Source organism: Parambassis ranga, chromosome 10 (assembly GCF_900634625.1).
Source record: "Parambassis ranga chromosome 10, fParRan2.1, whole genome shotgun sequence".
NCBI classification, from domain to species: Eukaryota; Metazoa; Chordata; class Actinopteri; family Ambassidae; genus Parambassis; species Parambassis ranga.
Genome location: NC_041031.1, coordinates 10,913,864 through 10,931,857, shown reverse-complemented (window position 1 = coordinate 10,931,857; position 17,994 = coordinate 10,913,864). Strand labels below are relative to the sequence as shown.

General features: G+C 41.2%; 1 protein-coding gene across 1 annotated transcript; it reads left to right on the top strand.

Moving 5' to 3' along the window:
* Positions 1-4,519: 4,519 nt before the first annotated feature.
* On the top strand, positions 4,520-17,986 carry gfpt2 (glutamine-fructose-6-phosphate transaminase 2). Its single transcript, XM_028416561.1, has 19 exons — positions 4,520-4,676; positions 5,713-5,820; positions 6,521-6,628; positions 6,867-6,992; positions 7,506-7,564; positions 8,718-8,852; positions 9,659-9,720; positions 11,388-11,467; positions 13,052-13,169; positions 13,336-13,499; positions 13,756-13,851; positions 14,148-14,245; positions 14,331-14,451; positions 14,653-14,810; positions 15,214-15,328; positions 15,483-15,610; positions 15,722-15,889; positions 16,005-16,166; positions 16,971-17,986. Exons 1-19 carry the CDS (start codon positions 4,670-4,672, stop codon positions 17,013-17,015), a joined length of 2,058 nt encoding a protein of 685 aa, XP_028272362.1. The 5' UTR covers positions 4,520-4,669; the 3' UTR covers positions 17,016-17,986.
* The last annotated feature ends 8 nt before the right edge of the window (positions 17,987-17,994 follow it).

Below are 17,994 nucleotides of genomic sequence, written 5' to 3'. Positions count from 1 at the left end.
GACTTAGGGAAAAAGGGAAAATAGAGCACAAAGGGTGGGGTGCACCAGCAGTCATGACATAATACAGATGGCTCTCTCTGGATCCGACATGACATGGTTGTGTAGCTCCCCCCTTCCTAGTCAACCTCTGCTCTGATCCCTCAAAAGTCCTCCCTGTTGCTTACTCACTGATGTCCAATGGCAAACGCCACCCTGCCACAGCGACCACGCACCAAAACAAGCGCACTCTGACACACACTGTTACTCACTTATGTTTCGAAAAACTGGTCTGACCAGATTCCTTCCTCAACAACCTCAAAATAATCACTTTAATTTCTCCCACCCCAGTGACGAATCTTAGATGTGCCAGTTTAGCCAAGCAGCCATAGCTGTGGAGAGTCGAACAGAGACCCAGGGCCAGTTTTCAAGAACGACTCGCTCTGCTGATCCAGGTTGATGTGTGCTTGTAGTACTATGTCTGGGAAAATCCTGTCAAATGTGTATAAAGGTCAGTTTTAAGTCAGATTGTGCGAACGTTTATCTAAGACTTGTGGGAGTGGTAAGAGCACTTTATGTCAGGGTCACTCCAAGAATTCCTTTCCACGGCTCATTCCACTAAAAGGATTTTGTAATTAACAGACACAGCTGATATCTGCAGAGGGATTACTTGGAAGGGTGAAACCTGTGTTTCTATGGTCTTTTCTATTTCAGCTGTATGTAGAAAAAAACACAAAAGATGGATTTCTGAAGGTACACTGAGGCAAGTGATAAGATAATATCTACAAGACAGACAAAACTTTGTTACTGGCATCACACTCATTTACAGCTTTGACGTTACACAGTGTCTCTTATTCCTGTAACCGCAGAATATGCTGATGAGGTCACAAGCTGCCAGTGACAAAACTTAACGAGGGATTTGAGAGGAGGTCTCTTTTGACGTTCGTTGGGTGTGTCTGTCTGTGTCATGCTGCTACACCAGTCTCCAGAATCACATCTGGGGCCAATTCACAAGCAGCTGGCCCAGAGGTGAACCCACCAAGCCGAAGGGAGCGAGTAGGAAAGTGTGCTTGATGATTATCTTCAGGTATACTGTGGAAGAAAAAAAAACATCAATCATCATCACCCATTACCTGCAGATAGGGTTACAGCTTTACAGCTATTTCCACAAATGTAGGTCACACACATCAAATCACTGTGTGTGTATTATGTAATAATCAACCTCGTACACTTTGAAGTTGTGACCTCTTACAGCACATTGATGTGTGATTGCTGAACACTATTATTGTGTGGGTCACACAGGTGTGTTGTTAGTCCTTAATGTGGGCCTGCACAAAGCTAAACCTTCGACGTATTTATTGATTTCTAAATGCAGCACATGATGAAACATGATTGAACATTTGGGGGTGGCAGTTTGCCAACATCCTGCAAATAAAATAAAAAAACTCATCATGCGAAGTCCTAGAAATAGTGTTAGGAATTCTCTACTTTTGATCAAACTTCTTCCAGCTACACATTGTGCATTAGTATTGCTTGCATGCAGGGCTGTGGCAATGTGTGGAGTCCTTTTGTTCATTGTACCTTTTAAATCAATACAGATAGTGACTTAGCAATGTTACCTGTTTTATATAACCCAGTTTCCTGTCTCTGGCCACCAGGCTCGCTGTTGGTCTCTTTTCTATTCTTCTGCCATCCCCCACTAAGAATGACTGTTAGGCCCCTCCTGTACTGGCCTCCAGGTCCTAATAGTAAGCAGATGTGGAAGTGGAGAATCTTGTATGATGATGCTGTCTGAACAGTCAGCTGGAGGTGCTCAGCTCGCCAGAGACACGTCCGGTTGATGTACTCACCGCGCTCACACTCAGAGAGCTGCTGAAGAATACTACCACACACTGTGTGTTTTTGTAAGTGACACGTGCATGCGTGTGAGATGAATCATTTCTTGGGTGGACGGAATTAATACTCAGGACACGTATTGTGCAATTGACCAAAGTCTGTAATATTTTACAATCTGAATCATATAGTGTTGGCTGCAGTGTTTCAGTATGGAATTTCCTTCTATATTTACCACCTGACCAGGTCATTAACCAGTTTATTCCATCGCTGATAATGATTACTCTCTTTACATAAACTCTGATATAGATGCACAAGTAACCTACCTATCCAAGTGTATCTGTAATAAAACACTGTTGATGGCATCTTGGCTCACACACACACCTGAGGCATTGTAGTTATCGGTTCATTATTAAATTTACAATGAGTCTGAAGTTGTCAGACATGCATTGGGGTCTTTTTAATGAATCTGTTTGGCAAATATCTCAGACACTGTCACTGACAGGTGTAACAATAAGCCCAGGAAATTCACATCCAAAAAAGAATCAATAAATCACGACCTAACAAAGTGAAAGGTTAAAGATTCTAGAAGTGGTGATGAGTTAAACTATCTGAACCGCCTTGATAAGCTGTGGCAGAAAGCCCATCATTTTATATCACCATAGTCATTAAGGAACTTTTGATCTTTTGGGTGGATCTCATTGGATAACGATGTCATAGTGCACACATAATTATATTTATTAATCCCTTTAATCCAGGAGAGGAATGCGGTTCTTTGTCTCTTGGCTCCGCTTCCACATCACGCACATCTACAGCACACCTGGACACATGTCAACATGTAACACAAAGAGAAAGACTCTCACATGTATGAGTGTTCAGATGAACGTCAGTGAACTCTATCTGTACATTCTATGTCTGTGGCTGAGGGAAAGCTTCCGATGTAAATACAGGATTGCATTCTTTCATACAATCACAGCAGGTCACCTGTGAAATGGCGCGTTTGGGTGTTCTTCCTCACCATGGTCACACACGAGCGCTTATACATTCTTTACACACACAGTAGACGTGGACTGCAAGTGGGCATAATGTGATCAGAACAAACACACGCCTCTTTAAGCTTTGACTACTTTTCATATTGGTACTATTACTGGAGTATTCTTCCACCAGTGTTCCCGTTTCACACCCCTCTGATTGTGTTGGTTTTCCTCTACACACCTAATCTCAAACACTCTGTCACTGAAAGACACCTCCCATCCACTCAGTGCCTTTTAGTACGCACATAAGATACAGACACAGACAGATAAGCAGAGTCTGTATCTTAATCTCACATTGCTGATGTTTTTTCTCATGACAGCCGCAATTTAAAAGAAAAACAACTCATAAACCAAAGTTTACACTAGCATTTCATTTTGTGTCACTATATAAACACAGGCTTTCATAAACTTGTCCCTTAGTTCCGGTGTCATTCATTATTATCACCCTTGGTGTTTCCTTGGCGTCCCGTCAAGGCTCTGGCAGGACCTTTGCCCGATGGGGAAACTAAAGGCAACAGCAGGTGTGATCAAAGTGACAGGGCTGGTGAGCTGCACCACCTCCAGGGCTCAAAGGCTGATTCAGCACAGGAACTTATATCTAGTTTGATTCATCAATCCTTGGGTTAACCTCAGTCAGATGTGCAGGTTTGGCAGCTAAGACCATCACCTTTGACATTGCAGTAAATAAGTCAGATGCAATAAAGATAACAGACACTTACCTGGCTGCGATATAAGGATGACATGTAGCAGGAGCTGCAGGCTTTTCAAGGAGGATCCTCTCCTCGTCCATTGGTTCTATTCAATCCTCTGCTTCAAATCTGCTTTGAATCAAAATTTCACTTTCATCATCCATCTGTTTCTGGGTTGGTTAGCATTAGCCCGACAACCAAACTGAGATAGCTTTGTATTTTTAAACCCAGTTTTTGGTTCCTTATAGACAGTCTATTTGTATAGAAAACTTAATCCATGTTCTCCAAGAAATGTTTTAGACATGATAAGTAATCAAACAGTATCAGGCAGGACTGGAACTAAATATTCACTAGTGTTATGAACTCTTTCTGCCAATGTAGAAAATAAATAAATATATATATATAAGAATTCAGTAAATATGTCCCAGTCAGCCTGTTTTTGTTGCTCCAAAAATTATTTTTATCCTGTTAATTTATTAATTAACAGGATTAAATTCCACTTCTTCTGTGTTGGCATTTTTATAATCTCAAAGAGCATTGTTATCTTACTTCCTCCTCCTCAGACAGAAACCTCAACAGTTCACACCATAATACCTTAGCAAAAAAAAGGAAATAATGTCGACAGCCAAACTATAACCTGTGTCTGGGTGTCCTTCATATTTACTGTGATACTACAGTGACCAATGATTCACCCTTTCTGTTTTTGTTCCTTTGAATAACTGCACAATACAAATGGATGCACGTTATTATTTTTTTTACCATTTTGGTATCATGTCACCATTGAGTGAGTACAGCACGCTTCATTGTAACTGTATCTGAATAGATTTCTGATGAACTTGCCTCATAGGCCTGATTGTTTATAGATGAGTTAGTACGCGCTTGTACGTCTTTGACAGGGGGGTGTGGTAAACACCTGTGAAGCAGCAGGATGGAATTACCAGGACATGGGAGGCGTGTGAGGAGGTGGGGCCGCTGCCTCTCCAGGAAACACCACTTAAATGCCTAGTGGGAGTGGACCGGAGAGTGCAGTTCTTCTGGATTTAACACCGGAGAGGCAGAAGCATCACATCGACCAGGAAACTACGAGTTTTTATTTCTCACAGATCAGTATCCAGTAACGACGACAAGGCTCGAGTCATGTGTGGTAGGCTACGTCTGGGTTTCCTTTTAAAGTTGTTTGCGCGTATTAATTACGCATCGAATGTATTGATCAAAAAGACACAGTTGTAGATTTGATATTTTGTATTAGGTTACTGCGTCTTTTAGTTTTATGTAGTTACTTCGATCTAGCCGTAAACAGTCAGTCCGAGCCGTAAAGCTTTCTTAAGTTTCTGTTTTCTGGTCTGTGTGGATTCCTGAGCTTTACGCTCATCTGCTACGTGTCAGTGTTTTCACTCCCAGTGTGAACGGCAGGACAGACATGTCCTAACGATTACAGCTGAAATAGGACTGACGGGCTTGTATAGATGTTGTCCTCTGCTGTTCAGGAAGTGGCATCCGCTCCCTGTGATAATCTGTGCAGCTGAGCACAACGTGCATCTCTCTTCTCGCACCATTTGACAACTTCGCCGCGTGTCTCGCGCTCTCGAACGGGGTGACGTGTTACAGTTTAACGTAAATGGTCGTCGGCCCCTGTCTCTCTCTCTCTCTCTCTCTCTCTTCCTGCATGCAAGGAAGAAAAAGAGAGAGAGAGAGAGAGAGAGAGAGAGAGAGAGAGAGGCCAAGGCTGTGGAAGTTTCACCGCACCCAGTCTACCTGGCTGCTCCAACACTGCGCGCAATGTGCGTCCGACCGTCAATGGCCAGCTGTGTGTGCCTGCGGGAGCAGAGCTGCCCGGAACATTCCTACACACACACAGTAGTGTTTCCAAACAGCCTGTGATATTATACTGACTGCCATAACCTAACCTCCAAACAGACGTTTATCCTAAAAATGAATGATTTATGTTGTGGGTTTTTTGTGTGTGTGTTCACGATGTGCCCTCTAAACAGTGTCATATTGTGTAAAAAAAAGTGCGTGACCCACAGCTTGTTCTTAAAATCTGTGTCTCTGAGATTATTTTAATTTCCGAAACCTAAAAAGTTAACTGTGTACTTTGCAGCTGTGTAAACTCTGCTGCCTCCAATCTGTGAGCCTCCCAGAGGAGTTCAGTTCTGTTTCTGTTTCTCCTTCTCTAAAAGGGATCTTTGCCTACCTGAATTACCAAGTGCCTCGCACCAGAAAGGAGATATTTGAGACGCTGGTGAAGGGACTGCAGAGACTGGAGTACAGAGGGTACGATTCAGCAGGTGAGACACTCAGCTTCATAGAGTTGCCACACACACACACACACACACACACACTGCAAAAGTTGTCCTCGGCAGCACCTGTGTGTTATATGCCCTCAAAAACTATGCTTAGGTGTTCATATCCGAATCATGTAACATTATATATTGTATTTTGTTGGCTATTTAACACAACCTGATCCTTATATCCTGGCACTCCACCCATAACTGTTTGGTAGAAACTGGTGTAACAGGTGATACCTTCAGTTTCTTGGCATAGCGGGACCAATACGCTGCAGCTCCTCATTTCATGGTGCAAAAAGATACACTTCTTTGTGTGTAGGATTAAAACATCTGAACTACAATTGCACTTTAAAGGGGTTTATTTCTATCAGATGTGCTGACATGTCAAGAAACAAAGAGTAGCTATGAGCTCCACCCATGCACTCTCTGTTTGTGCATCCTATTTGAACAGGATGAAGCCACAGGATTAAGAACCTTCAGAATCTGTCAGACATGTCTGTCCTACAAACACACTGAATCATGTACTTTAGATATAATGTAAATTGCATCTCAAGTCATTATCCTTCCCATATCAGATACAATTACCCTATTGTACTGCTTATCTGATGACAAGTTTCTATATGACCGTACATCTTATCTAACAGAAAACACTGAATGACGAATAAAAGTGATCATCTTGTTCATTTCCTGCTGTGTGCAGGTATTGCTGTGGATGGCCCAAACAAGACAACCTCTGACATCAACAGCAACACCATCTGTTTGATCAAAAAGACAGGGAAGGTCAAGGCCCTGGACGAGGAGCTGTACAGTGAGTTCATGCACAGTTGATGCCAGCGGTGTTATTGTTATTAATGAATTTTATGGCAAAAACTAGTTTTAGTATAGTTTTAGTACTTTGTAGTCACTATATATCTGGCACAACTAAATAGAAAGGAACGATACTCTGTTCATTGGACATTGTGCGCTCCAGTTGTCTTTTCTTAAAATCCCCTGAATTCCCTTCATGTCAGTAAAGTTCATGTTGGTGTTGTGTTTTTCTTGTTCAGAGAAAGACACACTGGACCTGGATGAAGAGCTGTGCACACACTTTGGCATCGCTCACACTCGCTGGGCCACACACGGAGAGCCGAGCGCTCTCAACAGCCACCCTCATCGTTCAGACAAGGATAATGGTAATATGTCGCTCATGTATTGCTTAATAGAAACATGCTGAAATGGTGATTCGTTTTATTAAAACCACATTTAATAATAGTCTATACACTGTGCATACAACAACAATAAAAGATTAGGATGCTATATTTAACTCATCTACCTTTTATTTGAACCAAACACACCCCTATGCAGGTAGCATTGTGTCTGTTGTCAGGTGTCGGCCATGTTTATACAAAACACTCATAATTTGAGTCTTTGTGCTACTATTTTATAGATAGATAGATAAATAACTCTACTTGTATAATATGTATATGTATATGTATAAAATAACTCTACGCTAAACCTGCTGCTCACCAGCATTCTTTGAGTAAGCTTGTTTAACTTGCCATGCCAATGAACAGGCCAATAAGTGTGAGTGGTAGGTGTGGCAGATAAAGTTCTATTTTTGGTTTGTTTGGTCCTTAGTCAACACATCAACATCACTGCAAACTGGTTTCTCTAATCTCTCCAACATTGTTGCGTTTTCTTTTCAGAGTTCGTCGTCATCCACAATGGCATCATCACCAACTACAAAGAGCTAAGGGAGTACCTGGTAAGTCAGTGTCTCATCAAGGATTCCTCCCTTCAAACATGGCGTCAGTCCCAGTGTCAGGCTCACTTGTGAGTGCCCTTGATTGTTGTTGCTGGGTTTTATTATCATTATGCACGGTATCATTATGTAAGTTTTTTTTTTTACTGTCTCTTAGTGAGAAGTCATAACATGTGTAAAAAGGTCAAACAGATAGTATCTGGAGATATATGTCAGCTGAGTGTTCAGTGCTGATTAAAGGTAGGGTTGTGTCCAGCCTGTAGCCTCTGGGTGTATTAAGCATGCCAAAGAAGGCCAAGGAACATATTTGCACAAATGCAAAAAATAAACAAATTAAGGATGTAGAGAATAAAGAAAACAGACTTTGATACAGAAACCTTGATACAAGGCAAAACTTTGATTATTCCTGAAGTTGGTTTTTTGTTAAAACAGGCAGCCTCTCCTGGTAGATCCTCAGCTGCTGCCAGACCAGCAGGGAGATACGATCTCTCATGTAGATGAAGATTCTCAGTCATCCAGGTCATTTGCATTCAAAACATTGAAGCGCGGTATCTGCTCCAAGCAGCTTTATGAAACCTCTACAACTCCAGATGCCTAACTTTTTTCTGAATCTCTTCTGTAGTTTCCTGGTAAACCTTTGAGGCACCCGTGGGCCATTCTTATCAGGTGCCAGCCACTGCCATTAGCTGAATTTTATGTCTAGGTGGGGGTAGATTCCTCTTGTGGAAGAAAGAATAATGGTAATTGTGTACCCTGAATGCACCTGGGGCTGACCTTTGGAGCTTGGCCTATAGGACTAGAGGTTGCCAGAGTGCTCCTGTGTTGATATGGTGATTATCATGTAGACAGGTGACAGGAGGGAGAGCTGGCCAGCAGGGACAGGCTCCAGACATCTACAACACTGAGCAGAACAAAGCAAGCATATTTAATGGAACAATTATTGCTGTATATACAACACAGTAATAACCCTGGCCCTGATTATTGTTGCTTCATCATCTCTATATATATAAACACTATGCTTTAGAAGTGTGGTAGTTGAATGTAATTGTATTGAGTCATATAGTTACCTTGTTTTAATAAAACATTTTGATAAATCAACTTTAAAATCTTTGTACAACACATACTGTTTTATTAACACATGCTTTGCCTCCCTCAGATCAACAAAGGATATGAGTTTGAGTCCGAGACGGACACAGAGGTGATCCCGAAACTGATCAAATATATCTATGACAACCGAGAGAGTGACAGCATCTCCTTCTCCACACTGGTAGAGAGGGTCATTCAACAGCTGGTGAGTAGGTCACACAGCAACAGCACACACCATGGCATACACTGTTACTACATGTCTGTTTAATGTTTCTTCACCTTAAAGAAATGGAAACTTTTATAAGCAGCTTCCTGGAGACTGTGAAAGTAAAAGTCACACACACACACACACACACACACACACACACACACACACACACACAAACGTTTACTCATTTTACACTGTGAAACAGTTTCCTGTCTATTAAAACAGACTACAAGACACAAATATTCTCCATGGCAACCGCCTTAACAGCATCACAAGTGACATCATCACACACAGAAACAGATTTTTTTTCAGCTGTTTTCCTTCGTGTGAGTAACACTTCACGCTTCACACTAAGAGGAGGCAGAAGTAGCCATTTGAACCTGGAGTAATGGGAAGCAGATAGTCCACATGTGTGAGATACCCACCAGCAATCTCACAACCATGACGTCATTCTGTTCCCCATGTTTTCCCTCCTTTCACCACCACCATCACACATCCAGCTCCTCCTAGAAACCACCAAGGGCAGCCTTACACTTAGTGCTTTCGAAATTCAGCTGATGTTTTACAATGGGGGTCTTATTTCTCCTAACTCATACCCCCACTGCAACTTCCCAACCCCACAGGGGCCAGGAGAAACATGTACACACTCTTCAGCAATACATGACAGACTTTACATTTGAAAGCCTTTAAATAGTTTCTCCTTTTTTAAAGTAAAGGCTGTAACACTTTAACAATTAATCTTTTTTCAGTCTTTCATCAAGCTAATGTAAACTTTCCATTTCCTCTGCTTCTTTCTGTGTTAGGAGGGGGCCTTCGCACTGGTGTTTAAAAGTCGTCATTTCCCTGGAGAGGCTGTGTCTACCAGGTTAGTATGCGTACACCCACAGATACACACTGTCATGATGTTTTACCTCACTTTTCACCCAGTATCTGCTCAATTGACTAAGCACGCTGGAGATGAGTCATTCGCTGTGTAGTAATACCAAATATGATTTTAGGAGATTCATAGTGGTTTATCTTAGCTTACATGGCAGCCATGGTGTTGTTCCCTGGCTTGCGTAAGCATGAGTAAGCCACCGTCTGGCTGCGTGTGTCCGCGCTCTCCACGTCTTAAGACCAGAGGTTGAGTTCAGGTTCTTCCTCTCCCTCTTGGGCCTCTGGCCTCTGAGCTGCGGGGCCTACACCGCCTTTTCTGTGACTCATTAACAGAGAGCCCAGAGTTTCCTGTTCCAGCTCCGGGTAGCTGGCCTGGGCTGTATTAAGTCTCCTGGTTAATTACTTCTCATCATTTTATCTCATGTTATACCTTTCATGGTTCAGTGAGCTGTTACAGATCAAGGGTAAAGGGGAGATTGTTGGAGCACTGCTAAAAAGAAAAAGGGCAGTGAAGAAAGATAAGTGGGCTATTAGTGATGTTTTATGCCCACAGCTTGCCTGGCAGTGCCATTGTTGTCAAGCCTGCTCCCTGGCACCTCTGCTGCCAAAGTAATTGTTGCCATCCTAGTTGTGTACTGTGTGCTTCTGATAAAATATCCTAAAAACTGCTATCGGTCTACTGTATAGTTCTAGTGAAACTGTATGCAGTTTTGTGGTTTGCCTGTTGAATAGTTAGCATTGTCTGCCAAGATGGAGGGATGGGAGAATGTTTGTAATTATCTAGTGACGCTAGCCACCACCCACCCTTTGTCATCAAGGATCAACCTCCCTGCAGGACTTCAGCTTCTCCTTCTCTGACCTCTCCTCTTTCTCACTCTCTCTCTTACATTGTGTATCTATCTTTCATCATTTTCCTCCCATCTCTCCTCTCCTCAGTGTAAATATTGTATTGGATAGCCACCATATGTTTCTGTTTGTCTCCCTTCTCAAGCCCCACACCCCTTAATACAAGCAGCGGTCTTGCGTCAACATTGCCCCAGAGAAAAGAAAAAACTGGGATCCAGAGAAGAGAAAGAGGAGAAGTTAGGAGAGGCAGTTTCTCAAGAGCTGGTGTCATAGAAGCCAAGTCGCCATAAAGACGTTTTGTTATGGTGCTTTGCTTTCACTGTAGTTGTGAGAAAAGTTTTAAGGTTCGCCTCGTCACAGGTTTCTCCCTCACCTCACCTGTGACATGTGCCTTCACAGCCAGTAAAAGAAGTCCACATCAGTGGCCAACAGGGAAGCAGAGACTTGGCCCAGAAACTTTCAGCAGACCCTCGAGAGAGACGCGTCTTTAGAGAAAGATCTGTTTACCTGTCTTATGTTTCAGATCAGGAAGTGCAGACAAGATTAAGAGGGATGATGTGTCCTGACTGTGTATAAGAAGTTATAACAATGTTACAAAATATGTACAAATATATCACCAATGTTTAAATGGACAGTCAGTGCAGTCTGATTAGAAATACACAGCAGCAGAGAGTCATTCATAATTTTACAAAGCACCATGTGAGAGAGTGTATCTGACATTGTTATGTGTCTATAAATCCTAATCCTACCCACACTTTCTCTCTCTCTTCTGCCTCATCTCCTCTGCCTGCTTCATTCTTGTCTCGGCAGGAGAGGAAGCCCGTTGCTCATTGGTGTGCGAAGTGAGCACGAGCTGTCGACTGAGCACATCCCCGTCCAGTACAACAGTGGTGAGCTCTGTTCCTTTCTCTCTGTCTGCCATTATCCACTTACACAGCGCCCAAAAGCTCTGCTTAAATGCAAGATAACACACACACACACACATACACACATTAGGCACACAAAGCTTGGAGCTTTACACCTGATGTTGCTCTGTTTGATTGTTCCACAGTCACATAGCAAAGCAAAAGGAACATATGTTTTTTGGAGTAAATGGTTAAATACATCTTTGATCTCTGAGAGGTTTGACAACATGTTCATGACTTTGGAGTATGGAGTACTGGAGTATGGATGAGGATTAGGATTACTGTGAGCAGTTTGTGTCCTGAAACCAAAGTAAAACCTGAAAATAAGACAGATTATGAGCAATTTAAAAACTGATGTAAGTATTAAATCTTCAATCAAGGAAAGGCCATGGCCAATGTTTTTTCCACCTTTATTGCATGTGGGTCTCAGTCTCAAGTTTGTTAATTCCTACTGAAGTTATAAATCTTCAAAATAGATCATAAATATGTACTCAGTGAAAAAAATACAAGACTAAATCATTTTTTTTGTGGGAGCTGAGAAACGCAAACAGCAGTAAATATTTGTTGGGCTGTATTTTTAGCTGGAGGTCTTTTGACTATTCACAGCAGCAGGAGAGTGTATAAGTGACTGAGTCAAAAGGAATACTGTATGTGACCCAGTGAGACGTTAGAACTCACTGATATTATATATATATATATATATATATATATATATATATATATATATATTTTTTTTTTTTTTTATTTTTTTTTTTTTTTTTTTTTTTGGAGCATTATGGCATAACTAAATGTGCCAAATCAATTGGATTTGTTTCAAATAGGACAAGTTAATAGTAAGATTTATCCTTTGGGTCACTACTATTACAGATGTTACTCATACATTGAATGCAGCACTTACTACAGAAATGTTTATAAGTCCTGTTTTTTCTTCACTTGTGTTACTGGATTACAACATAGTATAGCTCAAACTACTGATTTCCCAGATGTAGCTACAGAAACAAATTGTCAAAATCATACAACATTTCTTTATGTTGTGCAATAAGCCTTTAACAGAAGACATTTTTCCATGGAGTGTGACCAGGAACTGTGTTTAGCTTTTAAAAAATAAAGGACTTCCTGATGGGAACCCAATCAGCCAGAGGCAGAGATTGGGTTTCTGTTTTGCCAGATATCAATCGCTTTTATGAAATTGCTCATTGTCATGATTCTTACTTTGCTTCTTTCCCGCTCTGTGCTTTAGACCGTGTCTTCACTGTCCTATCTGTTCACAAGAAATTTATGATACTTAATGGTTCAAGTGAGATTAGTCCAAAGTCTCGGCTGAGTGAGGCAGATCAGGGGCGGAGGCTTGGTGTGTTGTTTTAAAGGCTTGCTGTAGTATATAGTAAGTAACACTATAGTATTTCAAGAATTAATCCAAAATATAGCTGCAAGGAACAGTAGAGGAACTGGATGTGTTGACCTAAATACATCTGGAAGTTAAAAGAAGAATTCAAGGGATGAGAACATCTTGACTGTTTGTGTGTGTGTGACACACTGACCCTTGACCTGTACCCTCTGACCTTGTAGGTCACTTCAAGGAGGGAGTCCAGGAGAAGAACAGCCATAACCGACCTGACTGCTCCAATGCCATCGACTCTGTGGGGGATGGCAGGGCGGTGGAGTATTACTTTGCGTCCGATGCCAGGTTTGTTTTGTGGGAAGCATGCGACTCTCGTACCAACAATCACTTGAACATTGTCCTTTTTTCTTGTTTTAGGTTATTAATAAAAGTAGGAAAACAAACAAGTCATGTACCACATTCAAACATCAAACTATTTCTGTGCCTCTCCTACTCTTCTGTCTACCCTCAGTGCCATTATCGAGCACACCAACAAAGTGTTGTACCTGGAGGACAATGACATCGCTGTAGTGAGTGGAGGCAAGCTTTCCATCCACAGACTGAAACGGCAGGCTGGTGAAGATCCAGTGAGGGCAATTCAGACCTTACAGATGGAGATGCAGCAGATCATGAAAGGTCAGAGGGTCAAAGTAACATTTTGGTATATGTTGAATGGAGAATCACAACAATATATATGTACATACATACAGTATGCTGGGCATAGTGTAAGGCTAGTTTAATTTACCCGAACAACCAACACAATGCACACAAACACTGTTTTTCCCCAGTTTGAACTCTTTTTTTTTCTATTTTTTTCTGTCTTATCACTTCAGAGCAAAATATTTAATATGAACAGAAAAGAACAGATAATCTGATGCTCCTCCCATTGCAGGAAACTTTGAGGCCTTCATGCAGAAGGAGATCTTCGAGCAGCCTGAGTCTGTAGTCAACACCATGAGGGGCCGGATTTGTTTTGACTCAAACACAGGTGAGCAGTTCTGTTTAATCTGCAACACTTTCAGAATTTAATCAGATATGGCCTTTGAATCATATTAGTAATCATGGGCATTGGTTACAAATCTTGGCCATATTGACTAATGTCTGGTTTACTACTAGAACATGACGTCCACATTCTCCAGCTTTATGGCAGAAAAACACTCACCAGTGTAATTTACATGTGGAATGGAACTACTTATCACTTAAATATGCAAAAAAAGTCACTGCTTCATATGTAAATTACTGGTTAGAGACAAAAACAATAAAACGTACCATCTCTTTTCTCAGTGGTTCTGGGGGGGCTTAAAGATCACCTGAAGGAAATTAAACGTTGCAGACGGTTAATCATGATCGGCTGTGGCACAAGTTTCCACGCTGCAGTGGCTGTGAGTATGGCCTATAAATGTTCGCATATAGTGTGGAAGACAGTTGATGATGATAATAAAAACTGTTCTTATTTGCATTTTTTAGACAAGACAGATCCTGGAGGAGCTGACCGAACTGCCTGTCATGGTGGAGCTGGCCAGCGACTTCCTAGACCGCAATACGCCTGTTTTCAGGGACGATGTCTGCTTCTTTATCAGCCAGTCAGGTGACAAGAACACACAATGAACCAGGATATTTGTTGTTGTAGCCTGCCAATGCATGCATTCTTTCCTTTCAGAGACAATGACCTCAAAGCAGACTTTCAGGAAAAACCTGTTGACAGTAACCTTTATTAGAATGAGGTTAACCTTGATATGTTGCAATCCAGCAGTATGAACGTATGGCTTTATTCCGTGTGCTCCCTCAGGAGAGACAGCAGACACTCTGATGGCACTGCGCTACTGCAAAGACCAAGGCGCTCTAACAGTTGGAATAACCAACACTGTGGGCAGCTCCATCTGTAGAGAGACTGTCTGTGGAGTTCACATCAATGCTGGCCCTGAGATAGGAGTGGCAAGCACAAAGGTACTTTTTGGATTGTTCATTCATAGGTTTAAAAAATATTGTCAAAATCTGTAAAAAGGCAGCATGGAAAACCGAGGTGGAATATTAATTTATATTTCTGAACCTTTGTCTCCTCCTTCTGGTGGAAAAGGTAATTACATGTGACATGCACAAAAATTCAGACATTTTTACAGTACAATAATCCTGAATTTAGTTCAAGTAAATGTAGCTTATATAAATATTTTACAAATACCAACCTGTGTAGGCGAAGTAAGACAACATCTGCATGCCCTCAGTCACAGATTTACATGGTAAAGGCTGGCTAAATCGTTAGTGAAATGGCTAGGAATTTCTGGTGCACCGTTACTTCCACTTAATGTCACAACCTGGGGATGAACAGTTGTTTTTTGTGTTTGTGATCCAGGCTTACACCAGTCAGTATGTGGCCCTCATCATGTTTGGCCTGATGATGAGTGAGGACAGACTCTCCCTACAAAATAGAAGACAGGAGATCATAAACGGCCTCAGGGTGCTACCTGGTCAGTACTGCAGCAAGCACCAACAAGTCACAAAGTCTTCTGTGGTCTCAACATGAGCACATACCATCTTTAAATGTGCTCAGACAGAAGTTGGACAACTTTAGTGAATCACTACCTTACCTGAATGCCCTCCATTCTTCTTCTGTATTCCTAGAACTGATAAAGGAGGTGTTGTCTGTGGATGAGAAGATCAAGGCCATTGCTAACGAACTGTATCAGCAAAGGTCCCTTCTGGTTATGGGCCGAGGTTACAATTATGCCACCTGCCTAGAGGGGGCGCTGGTGAGTAGTCTGTCAGGAAAATCCACAGCAAATGAGTTCACAGAGATGAGATGATCTGCTGGGTGTAATATTACAATGTATTAAGCCACTTCCATCCTTTTAACAATGCAGAAAATTAAAGAGATCACATACATGCACTCAGAGGGCATCCTGGCTGGGGAGCTGAAGCATGGCCCCTTGGCACTTGTAGACAAACACATGCCGGTCATCATGATAATCATGAGAGACGCCTGCTACACAAAGTGCCAGAACGCTCTGCAACAAATCACTGCCAGATCCGTAAGTCCTATTTTAAATAGACCTGTAGGCATGTGAGAAGAACGTACGTAAGATTCCAACAGTAATGTAAATGAGTGGACTGACTGACTAATGTTAATGCTTCTGTCTCCATCAGGGTCGGCCCATCATCCTCTGTTGCCAGGGTGACTCCGAGGTGACTAAGAACGCCTATCAGACCATAGAGTTGCCACAAACTGTGGACTGTCTGCAGGGCATCCTCAGTGTCATCCCCCTGCAGCTTCTGTCGTTCCAGTTGGCCGTCCTGCGAGGATATGACGTAAGTAGAGAACATAGCTTCTGACTCTGCCTGTTAAAATCCTCTGTAGCACAGTTCAGACATCATGCCTTCTTTTGCTAATTGGTTATTATCCTGTTGTGCAATGTTATGAGGACAAATACTTTAGATTAAGTAAAGTAAAAAAATGAACATACACTCACAGATGATAATCTATAAAGATTAGCCTGTGAAGATCTGTAGCAATATTGATCAAAAAGCTGATTATGAATATGACATTTACAGATTACATCAACCCGGCAGCTATGTTTCTTTTTGATGTATCTCTGGGCAGTACAGCAGCAGGGCATTTATCTTTTAGTGTTTGAATATAAAAATATATTTCAGCATTTCAATTAATGTGATTTACATGCACCTTAAGACTCTGCAGCCCTGCTTCTTGCACTTAATTAACATTAACATAGTGTTGATCATAGTTATGGAAACCAGTGTGTCCTGCTGCACTTCTAAACTGATGTATCTGCATGTGTGTGCAACTGTGTGGGTGTAACATGTTTCAGTTTCTGAAGCCATTTCAATACTACTTCTGTATTTTTTTTTGTTTGGAATACTGAAAGTTTGGTTTTACATATTTCTTCTCTAACCAGATAAACAAAATAATTTGTTGTTGTTTCTATAATAATAAAAGGAAGTACAGTTTCATGGTTCTATCTCCACCAGCGTGCAATTATGGTCTGACATCAATACATTGGCTGAGTGTCAACAAAGTACTGTCACAGTCATTAATCACACACATAGTTTGCTGTAACCTGCTCTCTCTCTCTCTCTCTCTCTCTCTCTTTGCAGGTTGACTGTCCCAGAAACTTGGCCAAGTCTGTGACAGTGGAATAGCTGCAGTTCACAAAGCCCAGGAGAGGAGAGATGAGGCATTAGGAGATTTATAATGCAATTGTGCAATCAGACATTCAATATGTGCATGTGTATGTGTGCGAACCTGTCCAGCTGTCTTTTTTAAGACCTGGTGTCAGATCATTGGACTGAAGAGGTTTTGGAAAAGTAAAGATATTTTAGATAGTCTCTACTTTTTCACATCCCATCAAAGGGATTGCTTGGGGGTTGAAATGTGGTTTTAAGGTTAATATTTGAATTAGGTTTACATTTAGGCAATTAGTTGTAGCAATTAAATAGAGGGCAAGAGGCTAGAAAAGGCATCACTCCAGTGAATGATTCTGTGTGTGTTTGTGCATGCGAGAATGAGAGAAGGTGTTAGATGAAAGAAGAAAGTGTAGTTTAATGTAAACTGGAAAAAAAGAGAAATGTGAAATCCGACCAATACACTGTTGAAGAAGTGACGTTGCCATTGTGGCCATGCGGAACAGTCTATGAAAACATCATTCACACAGTCTCAAATTAACCTGCTGTGCTTTTTTTCTAATCATGAGTTGAGCCAAAAACATTCAACAGACTTAGCAGCAAAATATAGAAAAGGTATATTGAAGTGTTTACAGTTGTGCAATATTGGGACCAAATGTGCATTATGAATGTACACAATCATGAGGTGATTAATTCTCTTCCTATACTATGGGTCCACTGAGGGCTTCTTTCTTATCTGCTGCATTATGGAAATTAGGAAATGGGTTTTTTTTGTTTGTTTGTTTGTTTGTTTGTTTTTCTAAATTTTTAAATATTTTTTTGGCTGTTTAAAAAGCACTCATATGGAAAGCAACTTTTAATAATTATTGTGTCAACTAATATTCTATATTTAATGGATTTTATTGGGCCTAAAGAGATGGTTTGATTCATGTCTTTTATATTGTATATTTTACATATAAACAACATTAATCAATAAATACAAAAAAGTATTTTATTA